At 32.6% G+C, this 16,100-nt stretch overlaps 1 protein-coding gene across 1 annotated transcript in view; it reads left to right on the top strand.

Annotated features, from left to right (window-relative positions):
• GABRG1 (gamma-aminobutyric acid type A receptor subunit gamma1) overlaps window positions 1–16,100 on the top strand; it is a 49,504-nt gene that overhangs the window by 17,786 nt on the left and 15,618 nt on the right. Inside the window, exon 3 of the mRNA XM_036261652.1 lies at window positions 8,380–8,447. Within this exon, the coding sequence (XP_036117545.1) occupies window positions 8,380–8,447 (68 nt within the window). The remainder of the gene's footprint in view (window positions 1–8,379; window positions 8,448–16,100) is intronic.

The following is a 16,100-nucleotide window of genomic DNA, read 5'->3' as shown; positions in this document are numbered from 1 at the left end:
TTATTATCAACAAGTTTAGTCCAATAATAAGGAAACTTGGTATTTTAATTAGGAATTGTATTAAATTTATAAATTAAATGTAAAGGAACTAACATTTTTATAACATTGAATCATTTAATATAGGATCATGGGCTGACTTTCCAATTCTTCATGTTTAATTTGTACCTTTAGGGAATATTTTAAAGGTTTACTCATACAGATTTTTTATATTCTTAAATTGATTTCTACCTATTTATTTTTTCTGCTGTAAATGGTATTTTTTAACCATAATGTGCTCTAACTGGTTATTGTTGTATATAAATCTTATTGATTTATAAATGCTCATTATATATCCTGCTACCTTCCTTCTACCTTACTTATATATATATATTTAATTCAAACATTGAATATCAGAGTTTTCAGTATATGCTATTATGCTATATGCAAATAATTTTATTTTTTTCTTTGCCAGTTCATGTGCAACTCATTGAGGTCTCTTATCTGATAGTATTCACTAATGTGTATGAATAGTGGCGACTGTGGATAAGGGATAACTTTGTCTTGTTTTAGACCTTAGTGGAAATCACTGTAGTATTTCTTCATATGCACATTCACATTAAGAAATTATCCCTTAATTTCCTTGCTTTTATTTTTAAATCAGGAATTGGTATTGAATTTTGTCAGTCTTTTTCAGCATTTCTGAAAATGATTGTTGGTTTTTTCCTCCTTAGGACTATTAACATGGTATATAATATGAACTGAAACAATTTGCTTACCTGAATAAGCCCTGTTGGTCATCATATATTATATACTTAATGAGATGTTGCGTTCTGTTTTCTAATATATTATTTAGTATTTTGCTTTGGAATTCATGAGTATTATATATCTTCCATTTTATTTTGGTGTACTATCTTCATCTTTTTAGGTATTATGTTTATGTTTGTTTCATGAAGGAGTTTTACTTTATCTGCAAAGGTCCAGCAATTTATTGGGCATTAGCAACATCTGGCTTTTGGAGGGTCTGTAGAGTTCCATTGTAAAACCACCCAGGTCTTACACTTTTGGGGAATAATCACTTTGTTTTCTTATGGAAACTGGTTAGTTAATGCTTTCTAGTCAAACAGGGTGGAATTGGTAATCTGTATTTCCCTAGGAAAATAAAACGTTTTATTAAGATTTTCAAGTTGATTTGCAAAGATGTCTTCAAAGTAGTCTTTTAGAATTTTTAAAAAGTTATTGTTTAAACATTACTTCCCATTTGTTATTCCTATTTTATATATTGTATTATTACCCCCAGACATTTTTTAATCTAGAAAATTAAGGATAGTGCTTTTTCTATGTTGGTAATGCCTCCAAATCTAGGATTTTCATTCATTAGTTTTCCTATTAACTGTTCCATAATTTCTACAATATCTTTATTATAACCTTCCTTGTATTTTATTGTTTTACTTTTTTGTTCTTTTTCTAGTTTTTGAACCCAAAATTTAATGATTTTCTTTTATTTTTTAAGTTTTTGCAATATTACTATCTATGTTTCCTTTTTTCTCCTGTAGATTTTGCCTCATTAAGATAATATTTAATTATAATTGCTTTGTGTCTATGTGAGACATGGACTCCTTGAACTATAATTAACATTTTTATTTTAATATTTTAGATGTTTTCTGTTTTTTGCCTAGCTTACCTTGTAACTTTAACTTTCTTAATGACCTAAGTCTTTGTTAGTTTTTTTCAATATTTTGCTTTTGATTATCAGTTGTTAGTTTTTAACTCATACCTATTGTCCACACCACAGTGAGCTTTTTCTATTCTTCTCTTCTCTTTTATCATTTACACTTAGCATATTTTTTGCTTTGCAAGAACAAATAACAGTTTTAAACTAGTTTCACACTTTTATCTCAATCTTTGTTTTAGTATTTAATATGCCCTCAATGTGTTAAAATGCTTATTATTAGTATTTTTTTTTTTTTTTTGCTGAAGTTTTCTGTCATTTCACACTGAGAGGTTTTTCTATGCCAAAAACATGTTTCCATTGACTTGTGGCTTATAGGACTGTTTGACTGGATGTAAAATTCTTGCTAGAGTCTTTCTTTCACTATTTTTTCAGTAGGCTATTTCAAAGTTGAATCACTGTGTGTGTGATTTTTGAGACATTTGACACCAGTCCAATTCTCTTGTTCTTGTCATTTCTTTCATCTTTTTTTTTTTTTTTTTTCCTCACTGAAGTTTTTTGGAACTTTTATGTTTCAGTTGAATGCTTTTACTAGGATGTGTCTTAGAGTTCTTCATTTTGGGTAACCTTTCTTCTAGGCAAATACTATGTCTTTTTATAATGCAATTTCAGGTTTTCTTTCATCTCTGGAGAGATTTGTTTACTTATTTATTTATTTATTTGCATTGTAGTGTTGGTTATTGGTTCTCTTCCATTGTTTTGATTTTCTTTTTCATGAGTTTCAGTTACATGAATGTTTATCACAGTATTCCTGCTTTCTGTTTGCCAAACATTCTTTGTGAATTCTTTCTTTGTGGCATTTATATTCTCTTTATTCCCTCTCCTGCCTGTTCTTCTCGCTCTGTGTTTTAGTGTATTTATTCTTGGTCATCTTGTAGTTGTCTTTTATTCCATTTCTTTCCTAACTTCAATCAATTCTCTATTCATTTACTCGTTTTTAAAAAACACTTTTATACACATATTTTATTCTTCTGCAGATAATTCTGAGGAAATGTTGAGAGTGAAAACAATAAATGTCCTGTAAGCACTGCTTTTGCCTTTCACAATTTATTCCTTTGTAGCAATTATTGGACACCTGGAGTAGTGATAATGTTTAATTTTTTAAAATTAGGCTTTGTTCTAGATATATATTTTTTGTTTTTGTTGATACCTAACTTAATTCCATTTTGCTCAGAGAATATACTGAAGTATGTTATTCATATCACTAAAATTATCTATCTATTGAAATAAGTGTATTAAAAATATCTAACTTAAACAGTTTATTTATTGAAACAACCAGTCAGTACACACACACACACACACACACATTAAAACTCTTTTAGGTACACACGGATTTAAGATTGTTATAAAATTCCTGTTGGCTAGCCGACTTTTTCCCCCTTAATATTGTCTTAATATTTTTCTTTTAAATAAAGTGATTAGAGCAAATATATTAAAATAATTATTTTCTATATTATTTTAACTCTCCTGCTTTTACTTTTTTTTCTATTTTGCTAATTTTGGTAATCTGTTATATACTCATATTATTTTTTCTTTTACTTTTTTCCTCTTTTGGATTTGTTAAGTATTTATAGTCTTACCTTTATATTATCTCATTAAGAATACAACTATTTATCACCTTTAGAGGTTAAACTGTGTATTTTTACTTGATTAAGTTTAAATATAAAGCAGTAACTTTATCACAGTTCAAGGACGTCACAAGCCATATACTACCTAGATTCCAGTGCTTTTTTTTTGCTATTCTATCCATGTATTTTTGTTCTATATTTTGAAATGCTGAAGACAATATTGTTTTTATTTTAAAGTGTTTAAAAACAACTAACTTTCACCAAGAAATTACCTCATTTGGTATTTTTTTCTTAATGTTTTTACATTTAAACATATTTCTTATAGTATTTCTTTTGGTGAAAGCCACATAGCAACATATTATTTTAGTTTTTACATAAAAATATTTTGTTATTGTTTTCATTTTTTAATAATATTGTCAATGAATATCAAAACCCAAGAATGCTGTTATTTCCTTCCCAAATGTTATAAGCATCACTCCATTTTCTTCTGATTTTTATTATTTTTGTTGAAAAACCACTTTTCACAAATAATGGTGCTATTTTCAAAGTAAAATATCTTTAATCTCTGTTTTTAGAATTTCTTTGTCTTCAGTTTTTCTTTCTTTCTTTCCTTTTCTTTTCTTTTTCTTTTTTTTTTGCCATTTTATATAATGTCCCAAGATTTTTTGTTTTGTTTTTTGGTATATATTTGTGGTGTTCATAGGGTTTTTGAATCTATGCCTTAGAATCTTCAATTGCTTTTGAAAGTTTAGTATTCAGACACTTCATCTGTGTTATTTTTTCTGTGACTCCAACTGCAGATACTTTTGACATTTTTCCTGTGCTCTGTATGTCTCATACACTTTTATATAATTTTCATGATTTCTGTCTTTGTGTTTTAATTTGTTCTTTATTATTGATCTCTTTTCTAGTTTAATAATTCTCACTTGTAATATTTGCACCTGATTTTTAAATTGACTTTAAGCATTTTTCCATTTTCTATCTTTTAATCTATTTTCTTTTATATATTAACTGTAGTTATTTTAAAGTCTTTGTCTGACAACCACAATCTTAATCTTTGTGTGACTTTAAAAAAATTATTTTTCATTGAATGTCTTGATTTAAGGTCATTTGTCTCCTTCATTTAATGTGTGTAATTTTTTACTGAGTGCCTGTAGAGTATATTTTAAATGATTCAGATGTTTTATTTCTCTCAAGAGAGGACTTAAGTTTCTTCTGGTACTCAGATTGAGCAAAAGAAAAGCACCTTCATTTACCCCAAACTAGTGGTTTTTTGTTTTTATTTTTTTTGTAAAACTTTCCTTTCTCCTAAGGCATAGCCATTTGAAGTCTCTCAACTGATAGTCAGAGGTTTGTACCTATTCATCTGCACCTTTTCATCCACATGTTTCCAAGTGACTCTTCGTTCATACATAACCTGGTGAGGGAGATGGTGAATGTTAGTTGACATTTTCTTGTTAGTAAGACCTGGAAATTAGTATATGGACCCACATATGACATCTTTGAGTTGAGAACCCCTGCTATCTGTATTGGACATATTAAATATATAATAATAATAACATATTAGTCATAGTTCTTTCAAAGTCTGTGTATTATAACTATAATATCTGGATCAGCGGGGTTATTTCTTTTCTCTTTTTATGTTTATTCTGGAGCAATAAGAAATGACTGTTAAATTTATTCCCTAGGATTAGAGATTTTAATTGGCCTGAATTAATTTTAATATTCAAAAGTGACCATAAATCTTTGTAATCTGCTAAAGATATCTTTGAGTAATTGGAATAGGGCATCCAAAAAAACATGGTTAAAACAATCATTAAGAAAATATTCGAAAATTTATTTTAGCTTATATTCTGTTTAATAACTGATTACCCATCTCTGGAGGTCTCTCCTTTTCATTTGTGCCTTAGCTGTATGGAAACTGAATATTTAACCGTCATTGATCTCACTGTGTTTTTTCAAAAAAAATTTTTTTTAATCCTCAGCAGAGGATATTTTTCCATTTTATCTTCAAGTAGGAAGGGAGAGAGGGGGAGAGAGAGAGATAGAGAGAAAGAGAGAGAGACTGATGTGAGAGGGTCACATTGACTGGTTGCCTTCAGCTCTACCCAACCAGGGCTGGGGACAACCCTCAACCAAGGTATGTGCCCTGGACCAGAATCAAACCCACAAGTCACTGATCCACAGACCAACACTCTAACCACTGAGCAACTGGCCAGGGCTCTTTCAATTTTTTTTCTTCCTCTTCCTATTCTCTGTATTTCCTATAAGCTACCTGAGAGAAATTTCTATTCTTTCTATATACTCACTCCCACTAAGGGTTTATCTATGTATATTCTGGGGAGATACTTAAAACAAATTGCTTAGAGCCCTGACTGTTTTTGCTCAGCGGTTAGAGTGTCAGCCTGCGGTCCAGAGAGACCCGGGTTTGGTTCCCGCTAAGGGCACGTACCTCGGTTGCAGTTTGTCCCCGGCCCTGGTTGGGTCGTGGGGGTGGCAACCACTCGATGTGTCCCTTTCACGTTGATATCCCACCCCCCCCACCCCACCCACACTCTATCTGAACAAAAAGTGGAAAAATGTCCTCGGGTGAGGATAAAAAAACAAAAACAAACAAACAAAAAAACAAATTACTTAGAATCAGAGTACAGAAAGAGGCCTTGTGAAAGCAATCCAGTGTTGCCTCTACCTGACTTCCATCTACTGGAAATGTTATTTGCTGAGGTGGTACGCTGCTTTCTCAGTCATGTCATACTATCACGAAGAACGAGATCTTTGATTTCTGTGTGCATTGATGAATTAACCATAGTTGATGCCCACATCCTAAAAACCACCTGATGAACCTGCAATCACAATTTCCTTTTGGCTTCACTTTTCCACTTTTAAATTGAAATATGTTGTTTTCTTTTTAAATATCACTAAAATCCTGCAATTGAACAAATTTTGCACTGATAAAGTCATAGTGCTAAGAAAGAGTACTGACTGAATTTTTGAGAAATCTGTATTATAAGTGATTTCAACAACAAGTATTGCTGTTAGTATGAAGCAATAAAAGTGTTGAGTCACTGTTTAGTAACATACAGTTTTCTGTTGTTTTCCTGAAATATTTTAGTACACTTTCAGGTTTATTCCTCTTTGTGTTTGGGGGTTGAAGTTTAAAGAAACCAGGATAGATCACTCATACCAAAACTTTCTGCACTGTAATGTGAAAGTATGTCCTACATATAAAAATGTCCTCAGGAATCATTAACTTCTTGGTGTAGAAGTGTTCAGTCCTTACTATCATGAACTAGGGGCCAGAGTCAGTATTTGTTAATTTATCAAATGAACTGAAAATATCTAATTAAGTAAGTTGGGTATGTTGCACTTAATTGCATATAAGTGGTAATAAATATACTTAGGAGTGAAACTAATAAACCTATTGCCCAGTTATTAATTGGCTTTCATAAAAACCATTCTGTACATCTAGCTATAATTCACTTAATTATATTATAGTTATTGGCTACAATTCATATCTAGTTGAAATAAATGACAAAAGGTTAAAGCAACTTATCTCAGAAGTCATTAGACTAAGTTAGATTATAAAACCTTCTATAAATCATATGACTTACTTTTATTTAAGAAATCTAATTGGTGGATAGCAAATCAAATTACATTGTCATGTATAGGTCTAAAAATGTATAGTTTTATACTGAAACTATTTCTAATAAATTATTTTTCTAGCTAAGAAATAGATACAACATTTAATAAATTCTTTGCTTGAAGAAAAACAAACTATTAAGATGTTATGGATTTCTAAGTGTATTTTTTTTAATCGCAGAGGATGAAATTAAAAGTAGTTATAAAATCGGACAGGCACTGTTTTTCAAAGGGCTCGGGTTTTCCAATGAAGCTTGCTGGCCTGGGAGCTTGGCCAGACCGGAGGTACGAAGACAGACATAGAACAGAACCAGGATGTGGACAGGCAGGCTCGGCTAGATATCAGAGGAGGAGGTGCGTCCTGCCAGGTGGAACATGGTGTCTGAATTATAAACGTGATAAATACTAGGCCAGGAAGGCAAATCAGATAAAGTTTACAAAGGAGAACAGAGTAAATATTACTGACAACATGCTGCTTTGGAAACTTTTACACTAGAAGTAGTTTTCTTGGCTTCATTTCATTTGCATTTTCTCTTTACAAAACACTCTCTATATGTTAAATAAAATTTTTGCATGATTTTCTCCTTCTTGTCTACTTTATAAACCTTTTATACATATGCATCAACAGGTATTTCCTAAGTCATCAAACCATTTATAGTATATTTGGTGAGGAAAGGGAAATACAATAAATTATGTGAAAATGTTTTTCATAGCAAACAAAAAATCTTATAAGTATAAATTTTCATTCTAATTATTATGGTAAACCTCATTATAGGAACCGAAAAATACTTGGCAAAGGTTGAAGGGCTAAATCATAATCAAATATGGCATGATTATGGATATTTATTAATCATATTATTTGATAAGTATCTAAAATGCTGACATGTGATACAAATTTTGATAGGGTATCATAATACTGTTTATACCATTTAAAGACTTACTGGGAAAACACAAATGGATGTACAAAACATGAGGTTCATAGTGACATCCACAACATACACTCTGTAAGAACTAAGTAAAAATCCACCTTAATCTGGAGCCAACTATGAACAACTTGTAGAAATACTGTTAGCAAGGAAGAACAGGATAAAGAAAAATAATAGGCTCTAAAGTCTATTCAAATTCTTAAATTCTATGACTATTGTAGAGAAAATTATGTAGCAAGTTTTATCAAATTAAATTCTTTAGTTTTAATAAATGATTTAATATTTTTAAAACATTTTTTAGGTTGTGCAGTGGAATGTTTTCAGTCAAAAGTGTTCAATTTTGGTTGTATAATCAGTTTGCAAACTGAAAAGGTGTTTATGAGTTTGTAACATTTTACGTTTCTTCATTTCATAATGAGGGCTGTTTTATTATTTAAACAGTAAACATTATTACTCATTTAGATTATTTTTAAACTAACTTATATTTAACTCACCTTCTAGTCATATCTTTGACCATTATTTGTTTGATATTTTTCAGTGAGGCCCACGGTAATAGAAACTGATGTTTATGTAAACAGCATTGGACCAGTTGATCCAATAAATATGGTGAGTGATGAACATTAAAAACAAATACTCTGGCATAGAATTCTCAAGTATATACTTCAATAATGGAATGAATATGTAAGTGATTTATTTATTATTATATTTTTTAATCCTCACCCAAAGATATTTTTCCATTTATCTTCAGATAGAGTGGGAGGAAGGGAGAGAGGGAAAGAGAGAGAGAAACAGGGATATGAGAGAGACACATCGACTGGCAGCCTCCTACACGACCCTGACCAGGGCCGTGGATGAAGCGCAACTCATTGAACCGCTGACTATTGGTCTGCAGTCCGATGCTCTAACCGCTGAGCCAAACCGTCCAGGGCTGTAAGTGATTTCTGATAGCTAATTCTGAATGAGTTGAGGGCAACACGTCCAATTACCCTGTACCAGTTATTAGGAACTGGAGCTAAAATATTCCTATATTTAAGAATGTATAGCTTTTTACCTCAGTGTGCTGTATTTGGTAGGAATTATGCTAGGGAATATAAATTTATCATCTGATCCATCAAGAGTGGATCCCTGAAGAACCGTGGAAGAAGATGACCTGACGGGCTGAGGGAAAGTAGTCAGTCAGAGAAGGGAAGGGACTAACCGGCAGAGAAAGGGTCAAGAGAACTTCCAGCAATTCCCTTACCCTGCAGCAGGAATGCAAGGTGAGGAATTAAGGCGGAAACAATGTCTAAGTCCCTTATGAAGGATAGTCTTGTAAACCATAATTGGAAGTTTAGGTATTGTATGAATTATGTCCCCTTGGTTAAGAGAAATGACTGGCAGCTTTCCATTAGGAGCATGTCATAGGCAGGTTTATATTTGGAATAGATTATTCTTACAGCTTATAAAAGATAGATGTAAGAGGCCAGGCCAGCACTAGAGGAACCAGTTAGGAGATTGTTGTATTAGTCTCAACAACAGATCTTGACAGCCTTACCTAGTGCAGCAGCGATTGAAATGGAGAAGACAATAGTACATTTCAGAAATATTAGATGAATGAATTTTCAGAATTAAGAAGTTATTGGTAGTGCATAGGCTGACTCTGAGGTATAGAAATGAAAATGGTAATATTTGAAATAGGGGATATAGCCATGCACCCCAAAGGCTAATAACACATTCAAGAAGATCTGTCCAGCAATAAATAGGAGTTTAAACTGGCTGCTCAGGAAAGAAGTTATGACTGAATATAGAGTAACTGGGGAAGGGAAGAGGGGCAAGCAGTATATACTATAACTTAAAACTTAATACAGCCCTGGCCAGTTTGGCTCAGCGGTTAGAGCGTCGGCCTGCGGTCCAGAGAGACCCGGGTTCGGTTCCCGCTAAGGGCACGTACTTCGGTTGCAGTTTGTCCCCGGCCCTGGTTGGTTGTGGGGGTGGCAGCCACTCGATGTGTCCCTTCACGTCGATGTTTCTCTCTCTCTCTCCCTTCCTCTCTCTCCCTCCCACCCTATCTGTACAAAAAATTGAAAAATATCCTCAGGCGAGGATAAAAAAAAATTTAATACATAAAATCATCCCAAAGAAGATGGAGATGAAGAACACAGATCTAAGGACCAGATGTTTAAATGAGTTCAATGTATATAAAATGCAGGTGGAAGAAAGAGAGGTGCAGGAAAAAGACATGGAAAAGTCAGAGGGGTAGGGGGAATACCAGGGGAAGATGGTATTACATAATCTGAGAAATTAAAGAGCATGAAGAAGCAAGAACTAATAATCAATTGTACATGAGACTCCAGTGAAATTCAAGGGAAGTTCATTTAGGATGGAAAAGGATAAAGTGTGTTATCTATGTTTTATCTTTATATATTGAATGGATAATGATTTATTACTGCTTGAAGGATATAATTAATTCCTCTAATATAACCGATAAACATTATTAAAAATAGGTTAAAAATGTTCTGTTCCAAACCCTAATAATGCCGTTTCTGTGAGTTAAATATTACTAGGGCCCATCCAGTGGTCTCGATAATGTGTTATGTTCATCTCCCTTGACTGTGTTTGCTGTGCTAGCCTTTCAGGACGCCCAAACCAGACACTGCAGACTAGGTGGCTGACCACAGAAATGTATGTCTCCGGTTCTGAAGGAGAATAGTCCAAATCAAGGTTTTAGCAAGTTTGGCTCCTTTCTAGGCCTTTCTCCTGTTGCTGATGCCCAACTTCTCGCTGTGCCCTCACATAAACTATTTTCTCTGCCAGCATATACCTCTTGTCTCGTTGTGTGTCCAAATTTTATCTTCTTATGAGGACACCAGTCAGATTTAACTGAGGGCTAGTCTAAGAACCTTATTTAAATGTAATCACCTCCTTAAAGGACCTTGCTCCAAATACTTTACATCTTGAGGTACTGGGGGGTTAGGGGCTTCCACATGTACATTTTGGGGGAATCAATTCAGCCCATAAGACCATTCAAATATACTTCTTTAAGATGTCACTGATTTTCTCCCTTACATTATTTATTCATTATTGCAACAATTTTGTTTTTTTATAACAGCGATTGAACCACTTTATATCCGAATAATAATTAAACCCAACAGTAGTCTGTGTTCCTCATTCCGATAGTATTATACTCAGGCTGGTTTTCTTCTTACTCAACATGATGTTCACATGATTGTCATTAACTTTCCCAGCTGCATGCATTGACTGTTGTACAAACAGCATTTGGGTCAGGCAGTAATGGGCATGGTTGCTACCTTGTTGGAAATGAATATGGATGGACTGTGGATAAGTGGAATCTGAGAGTCTGAAATCAGAAGCTAACTCTCAGAAAAAAGGTAGCACTAGAGCAAATATCTGTCAAGAATTAGCTACATCTCTGAGATATGGAGAAAAGAATCTTAAAGCAAAGAAAAGGAAAAAGAAATGAATATCAGACCTTAAGGAATATGTACATTGAAGGAGCTATGAAACGAGGCCAATGTAGTAAGTAAAACAGGACGGTTGGCAAGAAAATTGTGATAAAGCAGTGGCAAATAAACCAAGAATAAAGAAAGTTTCAATGAGATTTTTAGCATTAGCTCTGTTCAAATTTAATTCCTGTAAAACCAGTTGATTTCTGTGAATACGAATCACTCTAAATATATGTGTATGTTATTTAACATTATGCAAATATGAGATTTCATAAAGTAATATATTACTAAAATCTTAATTTTCTTATTAGGAGAATCTTCAAATGTTCATTTATAATTAACCAATGCTTAGAGAAGATAAGGCTGTTTAAGCATATGGCAGTTTACATTTTCCTGAATTGTATACTTTTTGTTTTGTGTTTTTCTTTTCAATTTGAATTAATTCATTGAAGAAAAATATATGATCATTAAAATGAAGAGAACTAGGATTCCAGGCTGTATGAGTATTCCAGAGATAGTTTGATAAGGATGGCTACCAAGAGGCATTTATAATGATCTTACTGTTTCAAAGTTTCATGGTACTGAAGATTCATTTTCCCAGTGATGCAAATTACACTCATAATCTTGAATAGTGGTAGTTTTCAAAAAAGCTAATTAAATGAAATTGCTATTAAAACTGGTGATACTAAAGTACGTACAGGAACACATAGGAATGTTTGATAGTGTTTATTAAAAAAAGACGTATTGTGATATAAAGGATTAATAAGGAGCACTTTACACAGAAAAATGTTTTAACCAAACAATACAGAAAAATTAGAATTTAGTTTTCATAACATGAACAAAATTGCTTTGAATGTGAATGAATCATGCAGGCTAACTTGAGTATAATGAAGCAAGCAAGAAGGTAGGTTTTTCAAGTGGAATGTGTGTGTGTTGGGGGTGTGTGGGTGTATAGTTTTATAATCTGTCTGAATATGGTAAGAAATAACTTTTAAGTTTTTTTGCTTTATCTTGTTTTTATCAGCCTCTTACTTGGTAATAAACTCTTCAGATATATAACTTGAGTTACAATATTCTAAATATATTGGAAAAGCTAGTGCTCACAGAAAAATGAATTTCTCCATGAATTTCTTCCATTTTAAGGATCACATTTCTTCATCATGATTTGTACAATTGGCCTTAATGTTTAATATGTTTATCTCTTTTTCTTTCTTTTTCTGTTATACCTCTCCTTCCTTCCCTCTTATTGCTGCTTCTAGATTTAAGAAAATAAAGCCAGAAGCATAGCTTCTACATATCAAGGAAACCCTGTTTATTCCTTTTGCTATATTAACAGGAAATAGTTGCTCCTTACCAAGTACATTAAGTTGAGAAATTATGAAACAGCAAAAGCATAAAAACAAAATTTTTTCTCTATTTGTATAATTGACCTGCATATGCTAATGGAGGGGAAGAAAAGACATTTAGTTTTTCTAGATGTGATTAATTAAAGTAATTGAAAAAATGAATTTATTTTTAGCAGTTATAACTTTATTTTCTTGGTTTAAACAATACTTTAAAGCTTATTACCATAGTTTTAATTTTTTTACTTTTTTATATCATGTTAACATATTATTTTTGGCATTAGATACTCAAATCTATTTTTTTCATGTGTTTTACTTTAAAACAATATAAAATATAGGTATATTTTGATTCAACATTAACAGAGATAAAATAAGAAGTTATAAATAAATAAGTGTTGCTTTCATTTCTATGTTTTGACTCAGTGTGCTCATTTACCCATATATATGGCATTCAAGATCTTAGAATTTAAAATTAAATTAACCTCTGATCTTCAAATAATATAAAAATGGTATTATATTTTGTATAAACAAATACATTTCTATCTCATTTCGTGGTTTTGTTTGTCTTACACTTACTACATATATTATAAGAGGTGTTTTATTGTTCACTAAGACGGACTGCTTGCTTCCTTCCAAGAAGCTGAAACATCGAGACGGGAATGGCTAAGAAGTGACAGTTACAGCAAATCAGAAGAGCAGGGCCCAAGGAGAGGAGCCCATGGCACAAATGATGACTCTAGGCTGTTTTGTTATGAAAGGAATTTCATAAAAAATACTTTGTCCTTATTATAAAAGAAATTCATGCTCAATATGGGAAAGTTAGAAATTTTAACGAAGCAAAAGAAAAAATATTTAAATATTTTAGATTATCATTATCCAATAGTCACCAGAGTTACTACCATTTTCAGAACTCTATGCACATGTACCTGACCAGGAAACAAACTGGCACCTCTCAGTCCATGGGAAGGCGCTCAGTCCACTGAGCCACACTGGCTGGGAGGACTTTATTTCTGAATTAAAAATTTACTTATAAGAAGAGAGTGCCAAATGTTAATGCTTTGCTAATAATATAAAAACGCAGCAAAACAATAACTAAGAAAAAATGTTTAGCACTCTTTGTGATATTTTTTAAATTTTTTATCCTCACCTGAGGACATTTTTGCATTTATCTTCGAATAGAGAAGGAGAGAGAGAGGGGGGAAGAGAGAGAGAAACATCGATGTGAGAGAGACACATCGAGTGGCTGCCACCCACACAACCCCAACCGGGACTGGGGACAAACTGAAACCGAGCTACGTGCCCTTAGCAGAACCGAACCCAGAACTCTCTGGTCCATGGCCCAACACTCTAACGGCTGAGCCAAACTGGCCAGGGCTCTTTGTGATATTTAATATGCTTTTTCTTTTTTTTTTATTGATTTTATAGAATACAAGAGAGGGAGAAAGAAACATGAGTCCGCTGCTTCCTGCACGCTCCCTACTGGGGATTGAGCTCACAATCGAGGAGTGTGCCTTGACCAGGAATTGAACTGGTAACTTCTAGGTTCATGGGACGATGCTCAGCCAACTGAGCTGCACAGGCCAGTGCTTGGTAATATTTAGCATGGTGTAAGATAACTTCAGGGTGTTAATATCTCACCACTTTAGGAGGTCACATTCTAAAATTATGTAGAGTTACATATACCTTAGTAGAATGTTAAAAACCAAACTTCTTTTAAATGCACATACACACATATGCACATGTCCTCAAAGTTGTGTTTAATATACAGAGCTTGTATTTAGAGAGATAGCAGCCTACACTTTGGGGAATAACAGACAAGTCATCTTATCTATAGATATTAACTCCAAAATGTGTTTAATTTCTCTAAAATGCTGCATTTATACATATATATGTGTGTATATTATATATATCTACACACATACATATATTTATAAAATAATATGTATACATATTATTTTGTATAGAGTGGATCTTGCCTTCTCTTTTTTTATCTTTTGCATTTTTTTTTTTTTTAGTCAAAAGCCTAATGAATATTAGATAGAAACACCTCAAAGTAGGGACAGAATTTCAAAACTTTTATAATTCAAACTACATATAGAAAAAAATTAATTTGTTTTTCTTATAAGAAAATTCTAAATTCTCAGGCATTGTTCCAGAAGATTCTGATTCAGTAATTTGGGATGAAGACCTGAACTCAGAATTTTGAAAATGCCTTTCAGGACTTCTAGTCAACCAGGTTTGGCAGCCACTGGCTTAAGCCTTTTCAACTACCAGTTTATCAGCAATTAGATGGAACTAATGAAAGTAACAAAGAAACCTATAAATTTATAAATCAAAAATATTTTTATAAGGAAATGTCACTGGAAGGCACCATTTCCATCTTAGTCTTTATCCTTGTTTTTTTAAGAACATTTTTTTTTTTTTGAAGTTAATGTCTGTGTCTTATGATCAATGATCCTCAGAGTTGAGAAAGATCATAACAGGGATCTTGCCTAGTGCCCTCACTCTCCGAGTGATACAGACTAAGTGAATTGATTAACATCATATTCTAGTGAGTCACAGAACTGGAACCATAACATGATATCTTGACTCCAACCAACCAGCATTCTCTGTATTTCATCATAACTTCTCACTACAACACACACTTTTGATGTATCCCTGTTGGTTTTGTTGATCGGAAAATCATTTAAAATTGTGTATACAACTAAAAGTCAATGCCCTTTTTCTCAATGTATTATTTTTCTTTTGTTTTTTTCTTTAGTTCAAAGGCTCTAATAATGTACTAAAGTTTTAGGTCTTAGATTGGCAATGAATTTGAACTAACTTCAGCTGTTGTGTACTTTAATGAAAATGTGAAAGAAAACTTGTTTAAATGCCTTGACGTTTAACCTTTTGCAATCTTAGCAACACACTGACAATGTCAAACAATTCTTTATTTTCTGCTCTAAGACTATGGACAGTGGCAAGAATCTATAAAGTGGAAAAAAACAAATTGACAAAGCTGCAGATCTTTCCAAAAATAAATATATCATTTCCAAATATAAGGTTTGTCTTGCTTAGATGGGTTTCTCTTGACTGAATGTCAGATTCATCAACTGGCTGCTTTTTCTCCAGCCATTTATGTTGCTGTCTTTTTGCTTAATGCAATGTTGTAGTGATCTGGAAAGCTTTCTTCTGCTTTCTGGATTGTCTTTGTATCACTTCAACTCTCCACATGGCAGATGTTGAGTATTCCATGTGCACATCTGTTTCTATCTCATACTATTTTGAAATAACAGAGTGAATATAAAAATCATTTTGTTGTCTGTACATTGGGCAAGGTCCTAGAATTTATTCAAGGAATTGTCCTGCCATGTGATATTTGATATTAGTTGGGCTTAGTTGTGATGAAACTTTCCAAGACATACATAGGTTACATTTACAAATATATATATATGTGTGTGTGTGTAAAATGAAACACCTTATTGTTTAAA

This window comes from Molossus molossus, unplaced genomic scaffold (assembly GCF_014108415.1).
Source record: "Molossus molossus isolate mMolMol1 unplaced genomic scaffold, mMolMol1.p scaffold_m16_p_1, whole genome shotgun sequence".
Lineage (NCBI taxonomy): Eukaryota > Metazoa > Chordata > Mammalia > Chiroptera > Molossidae > Molossus > Molossus molossus.
This window is presented reverse-complemented; position numbering and strand designations above follow the sequence as displayed.